At 46.8% G+C, this 7148-nt stretch overlaps 1 protein-coding gene across 34 annotated transcripts in view; it reads right to left on the reverse strand.

Annotated features, from left to right (window-relative positions):
- CAMK2D (calcium/calmodulin dependent protein kinase II delta) overlaps positions 1–6746 on the reverse strand; it is a 161367-nt gene extending 154621 nt beyond the window's left edge. For 7 of the 34 annotated variants that reach the window (XM_074867198.1, XM_074867196.1, XM_074867183.1 and 4 more), the window contains exons 1-2: positions 6058–6555; positions 5068–5162 (exon numbers count right to left, since the gene is read on the reverse strand). In XM_074867198.1, the coding sequence (XP_074723299.1) occupies positions 5068–5162; positions 6058–6125 (163 nt within the window). In that variant the 5' untranslated portion in view covers positions 6126–6555. Of the gene's footprint in view, positions 1–5067; positions 5163–6057; positions 6563–6623 lie in introns of those variants that run through there. The other 27 variants (XM_074867182.1, XM_074867177.1, XM_074867179.1 and 24 more) reach the window with 10 other exon arrangements.
- Positions 6747–7148: the final 402 nt, after the last annotated feature.

Raw genomic sequence — 7148 nt, forward strand, 5'->3', positions numbered from 1 at the left:
TAACCAAAAATCTGATTTTTTTCTTTTAATAACACTCTGAGTGCTCTCTTCTACTCTGAGCTTTCTGAATGGACTTAGTCTTAACAGACAAAACCCACAGCCTGCTAAAGTATGGTAATTAGCAATTGAAACAAATACTTGCAGATAAATATACAAAGGTATCTGTGTTAAATCACAGCATCTATGCCAAACTAACAAGAATGCTGTGACTAAGCTGAAGTACAGAAAGAGAATAAACATTCAAAAAAGAGCAACCACATGTTAGCAGGTAAGCCTTCTTACATACTATGGAAAAACATTTTTTAAAACATTCTTAACACAAAGGCAAACATACTGCTTCTCAACAGGTAATTAACCTGAGAAACAGACTACAGCAAGATATTGAAGAACATACCCAAAATCCCAAGCTTAGTTCTTGTACTCACAAAGACAAAATCTGCTTCACTGGCAACTAAACGCCCTTAAGGATAGTACTCTATGTGTGGGAATAACTTCATGTGTATGTAGGAAGTTAGCATTAAAAATACATGTGTTATAATAAACTTGCACAGGTAAATGTGTGCTTCAGAGACTAAGATCTTTAGCTAGATTAGGTAGAAATATTTTCTCCTCCTATGGAGTACAGGAAGCCTTATTAGAGCTTGCCTTCCTGTAAAACATCTGGCACCGACTGACACAGGCTACCTGACTAAATGAAATGTTGGTCTAGTGACACAACAAAAGCGTTTGTCTCTGCATCATGAAAAACTACGCTGAAAAATACCAGCCTATACGCTTTATGTTTCATTCACCTTCTTAATATATTTTAAGTCACTTTAGGGATCATGAGGTGCTCTACTTGCACAGCTTCAGACACTCTTCCCACAGCAAGGTTACTCAATACTGCCACTAAAATACTGTTCCAAAAGGGTGGGGTTTTCAAATTCCTCACCCATCAGAGCTTGTTGCAGGGAAGTGCAATCGCTCTAGTCACCTCTGGCTATGCCTTGCATCTGCAGTCACAAGCCCATTGGAAATACTCTCTTCTTTGAAGAATAGGAAGATGCTGAAAAGGATTTGGGAAATTTCCTATGAAGAAGGAAGGCAAATAACCAGTGAAGCCTCCAAGGCTCAAAAGCTCACTGAAGCTAATGGAATGGCTGGTCCCTGAAAGCTCATGAGAGCTTTTCACAAAGAAGCGATAACCTCCAGCTGATTCTTACGTTAGTCTTAATAATATGTATGCCCATAAACAAAGCAGTTCGTATTTCTGCTGCAGCAGTCTAAGGGCTGGGAGAGGTGTGTCTAGGCAGTATTTACAAAAACACCCTAGAAAAGAAAATGGGCTGGAACATCATCCTCCTCTCACAGAAGCCATCGAATCACCATCAAAGGCACAGTGTTTTGGGCCACCACAGAGAAAATGTCAATGGGTTACTGGCAAAAATTACACCTGATGAAAATATATTAGTAATTGATCTTTTCGAGTATGATCAGAGAAGAAAATACTTATCTCTTTTTTTTTTTTTAAAGTCAGAAAACAAGGCCCAAACCTGTTAAGAAAAGGGGATCTGTTTATGTGAAATCAATTTGGATCAAAGCCAGAAGACTCTTAAAAGAAAAGATGTACAGATAATGACAAAAAGAAAAAGATGACTTGTTAATTATTTGGAACAGACATGGGAAAAGTCACCTCACAGAAGTTCACTTTTGTCTACGTTGCTTTCAACACAAGAAAAACAACAGAGAAGCCCAAAACAGCACACTTTAGAAACCAAGGAATAAGAAAATCCCAACAACTTCATCAGATGAAATGCTACAGCAAACATACATCCTTCGCTTTATTCTTAGCTTTCTGTGTGCTTGTTCACTGCTGCACTTCGTTTTAGAGGGGTATGTTACATACCTTTCTATTTTCTCCCCTTTATAAAAATCAGCAGCATAATCAAATAGTGGAAACTTGTTGAGAACATACTCTATTGATACAAAACTAGCCATTGATATTCTAATTTAATACTTGAACTGACTTAGTAAATGCCAAGTCAAAGCTCAGAACTTTTAAGTGCAGCTTAAGAGTACTGAAGAAGAGAATATGTTATTCTAATAAGCAAAAGCATTTTTGCTATACTGAAAGAGATTTAAATTGAAAGTATTTATTATTTCTATTAGTAAAATCAGAAAAAGGTGGAATTGGAATTGTTATGTAAAGTCATAAGATCTATCTATATGTATAAGTCATAATATTTAAAATCGTAATTTCTTAAGTGTTTTTATTACATTTTGGACTTCAATTTGTAAATAAGAGCACAGCATATCTAAATAACAGATTGTCAACTTAAAAGCACAAAGGTTACTTCTGCTAGAACAGGGGGCATAGCTTCTTTTCCCCTCCAAATTAAAACAAAAGCCCATGCCTCTGCACACACACTATTAGTCTGACATTTCCCTGTAACTACACAAGGAAACAGATAAGAACACACCTTCACTGGCATAAGTCTGTGACCAGATCAGTGACTGGGTTTAGAAGGACTACCAAAGCAAGGATTTGGTTAAATTTCCAAGAACATTTATGGCTGAGGTGAAGGAGGGATGGGGAGATGAGTACTGCCATGACTGGGCTGAAGCCAGCTAAACAACTTTTAATTTCAAAACTACCTTAAGGCAGTTTTATTTAGTCTTGGCGCTGCCATATTATACATTGATACTGCTCTTCTTCGCTCTTGCAATCAAGAAGGCCCAAATTTGACACCGTGTTTAAAAGACTTCCAGAGAGCCAGGCACTGTACTAGGGATACGCATTTCCAAGCCAAGGACCTCTTAACTCCGCTCACTGATGAAGCTTGCCTCATGAACAGTCCTTTAGATTTACACTAGGATTGGTATTTCAAGTAAGAATTATGAAACACAGAAGTGAACTGCTCATCATAAGGCAGTTCAGATGTGAGTAGAATGAAAGTTACAATTTAGATTTGAAAAACAGCATCTTAGTTATAAGCTCTATACCTATTATCAGCCAGGAGAAAGTATCACAGTTTGAGGCTTTTTAACATTTAGTTTTTGTACCACAAATACAACTAAAGTGCACCTTTCTGCAATTAAAGAATTGCCTAATAAGGGTGTGAAGATTTCTCCAAGAAGCTTGCTCTTCAAAAGCTTTTTAGTAGATTTCAAAAAGCTAAAAACCAAAACAGCCACCACAAAAACCACCAAGCAAATAAAAAGCCTCAAATATTTCTGGGATCTCTGAAAACAGAGATGGAAACACATTCTCCGCATTCATGGACATGGCATCACATGCGTTCTGATAAGAAAGGATATTTCACAGTCCATCTTTGAAGCATAACCCTTTCCTTTATGAGCTTACGTGCTAAACCTGTAGAAAAATCTCTGTGCAAATTTTGCCTCATTCCATCTTATGAGCCAAATTCTCCACTGATTATGTTTCCACTGATTAATGGACTACACCAAGGACCAGCTTGGTCCTGCATGAACAGTCAAAGTAGTACAAAAATTAAAGCTTGAAATATAGTACATTCCAAATAATGACTTCTAAGGAAGACAAAGTTCTTATTAATTTAGCCTAGCATTTCAAGATTTATCCCATCATACATAAAACCCACAGCACATAGGTACCCTGGTGCTGATCTTGCTATAGCTTCTCATGTTGAAAGGTACCTAGATCTACAAAATCACACAGAATGTGTAGTTTATTTCAAGCATCAAAATTCAACAGATCATGTTACTGTGCTAACAAAAAAGGAAGATGTTTTAAGCAAACTTGTGAAAATACTTTATCTCAAGTATTACTGTTTTCCTAACCTCTCTCCCTTTAAATCCATAACTTTACAAATAAGTATTTAAAATTTAAGTACATTTATAAAAATAAAGGAAAACAAATCTCACAGTGAGAGTATGACGACTCAAATTCAGCAAAAGGCAAAAAGTAAATTTTCACACAACTTTCATTGGCTGAAAATAAGAGTACTGACACAATGTTGAAAGATCTTTGTCAAAGAGCAGCATGTTACCAGAATATGCCATAACATCATATGTGATATTTTATGTTTAAATTTAATAAATTAATTCAAACTGTTTACCTGCAGTGATTCCTTTGCAACAAAACCAAACCAGGTCATAAACAGGTTTTCACTCTGACACTGCTTACTCACTTCCATGTTCTTTACCACAAGTTCATACCAAAACACAGACAATGTTAGCGGAGAATAATCCGTAATCTCTGACATCCTAGCACAAGCACTCTGACTTGGATTTAAGCAACTGACGTATGACCATTAAGGCTTGCTTTTGACAACAGTAACCCACGGTATGTGTATATTTACTTCAAATGTATCACAAAGATGTATCCACTGATACTGACAATACCTAGGAAATACTCACATCTCAAAGAAAGTACAAACAAGCTGTACAGCAGGTATTATGGTTGGGTTGTAAGAGTAAAACAGTTCATCACTTGATCAGAATGACTTGCTTCACAAATGGTGAGTTCATAAAAAGGCAATTTTCCTCCTTAACATAATCTTCTTCTCGTAACAAAGTTTAGTATGAGGTAGAAGTACACTTTTTCTGATGCATTCATAGTCAGATAGGCCTTGATGTTCATGTTTAAATGCAATGGAAACACAGAACTCAGTAAAGCTATAATATGTAAAATAAAAGCTATAATGGAAACTTATTACTTCCCAACCTTCCTCAAAAAATCAGCTTGTAAAATGCTTGCAAGCCGATATTCAAAGTTCTTTAGATACAAAAACAAAACGGCTACATTTTGTTACGTTTAGTTTTTGTACATCTTTCCTTGAAAAGCGTTACAGCGACCTCAGACCTCCACGCAACCAATCCATGAAACATTTAACATAGAAAAAAACAAGCACCAAGGAAATTAAAAAAAAAAACAAAACCCCAAGGAAATGGAAAAAAACCAACCAAACAAACAAGGAAATGCGAAAAAAAATGTATTAAGAAATGTATTAAGTAATTTAGCTATTTTTATTATTTTTTTAAGGCTTACCACAAGAATGCAAAAAACGGGGAGGAGGGATCATAAAAACTAGGTTAAAATATACCCACCCCTAGCTGAAAGCTTTTTGGTGTTGATAATTTTGGCAGCGTACTCTTGTCCTGTGGTGATTTTCATACATCTTCTCACGACGGAGAACGCCCCTCTGGAAACCAAGAAGCGGACAAAGTGTCAGTCCAACTGAAACGGTTCACTGCCATTACCGGCGCGAGGGTTTTAACGGGTTTCAGTGAGAGGTGTGGTGTCGGCAGAATTAAAACAAAAATAAAAAAAACTAGAGAGTTCTGGTCAGCGTTGATTTTATTCACCAAAACAGTAAACTGTGGTCAGAAACGCAGGTACGAGCCATACGACCGAACCCATCCCCGCCTGCAGCCGCTGGGCGGTGGGAGGGCACATCTGCACTGCCCCAAGGCCGGCACACGCCGCGGGGACAGCGCGGCGGCGGCCCGGCCCCGTGTGTCCCGCTCCCCCCCCTCCCTCCCGCCCCGGTGACACCGGCGCCCCGCCGGGCCGCCAACATGGCGATCGGGGCCGAGAGTCGCCGGCCCCGGCGCTGGGGGGCGCCGCGCGCCGACAGCCCCTCACTCACCGAGCCCCCCCTCCGCCCCGCTACAGCCGTAATAATGAAAATAATTAAGTAACGATACGGCAGCTCCCGCACCTCCCGCGTCGGGAGGCCGAGGGCAAATCCCCGCCGCCCGCTCGGAGCCTCTGGCCGCCCGGGGGCCGTACGTACCCGGGGGGACGGGCGGGCGCGGAGCCCCGACCCCCCACCCCGCAACTAACGCTCAGGTGGGGGTGTCTTTGGGAGGCTGCAGCCAGGGCGCTCCCCCAGTGGCCCTCCGCGGCGGGGCGCCCCGCCGGGCTGTCGGCACCGGTAAGGCAGCCCCCGGTCCGGCACCCCCCGGCGGGGCTCGCGCCCCGAGCCCGCACACCCAAGGGTGCCTTCCCGCCGCTCCCGCCCCGGCCACGCCGGTTCCCCGGCCCCGCGCCCGTTCCCCCAGCGGCGGGGCGCGCCCGGCGGGCTCCGTCCTTACTTCCCGAGCTCCTCGAAGAGCTGGTACTCGTCGGTGAACCGGGTGCAGGTGGTGGTTGAGGCCATCATGAGGACGGGCGGCCGCCGGTACCTCCGGCGGCCAGGGACGGCGAGGCGGTGACGGCGGAGGGGCTGTGAGGCGAGGCGAGGCTCCGCGCCGGCGGCTTCTCCTCCTCCTCCTCCTCCTCCCCGCCGCCGCCTCCTCTCGTGACGGGGCTGCCTCCGCGCCCTCCTCTCCGCCAGCTGGCGCGTCCTCCCCGCGCAGGTCTCCGGTCTCCCCTCCCCTCGCCCTTTAGGGAAACGAATAAATACAGAAGCGTGTCTCTCTCTGTCCCCAGCCCGCCGGGGGAGGTGCCGCCCAAAGGGAAAGCAAAATCCGGGCGGGGGGCGCGGCGCCGCCGACTGAGGGGTGCCTCCGCCTTCCGCTCCCGCCGCGCCTCTACCCGTCTCCCGGTGCCGTGCCTCCCCCTAGCGACCCCGGCCGTGGCCGCCCCGTCGCGGCTGCCTAGCTCTTCCTCCCTCCCCTCGCCCCGCCCGTCGGGGACGCCGTAGCGCGGGGACTCTCACACAGCGGCCGGGGACCTGCGCTGCACCGGGAGCGGGGGAAGGACCCGGCCCGTCCCCGACGCTCCGCGAGGGGGGCGGCGGCGGGAGGCGCTGTCGCCGGCCGCCTCACGCCCTGAGGAAACGGATGCACCTGCGCCCCGTTCCTCAGCGACCGCCTGACGTCACGAACCGCCCGGCAGGAGCCGGCGGGGGGGGGGCGGATGGGGGGCTCGTGTACGCGCGCGTGGCGGCGCCGGCACCCGGCGGGAAGCGCGCGAGGGCGCGCGCGGCCAGGGGCCGCCGCGAGGGCGGCAGCGGCGGGGGCGCCCCGCCCCCCGCCCCGTGGCGTCACAGCGGCCCTGCCCGCGTGCAGAGAGGGCGAGCGCGCGTGCGCGCGGGGTGGCGGCCGCGGGAGCTCCGCGCGCACGCACGCACCTGCCGGCCGCGGGGTTTCCGCGGGAAGGGCCTCGGGGTGCCGCTGGGCCTGCCGCAGGCCCCCCGCCGCCTCAGCAGTCCCCGCCGAGCGGCTCTGCCGGCCCCGGCCTC

The sequence above is a fragment of the Strix uralensis genome, chromosome 4 (assembly GCF_047716275.1).
Source record: "Strix uralensis isolate ZFMK-TIS-50842 chromosome 4, bStrUra1, whole genome shotgun sequence".
Taxonomy (NCBI): domain Eukaryota; kingdom Metazoa; phylum Chordata; class Aves; order Strigiformes; family Strigidae; genus Strix; species Strix uralensis.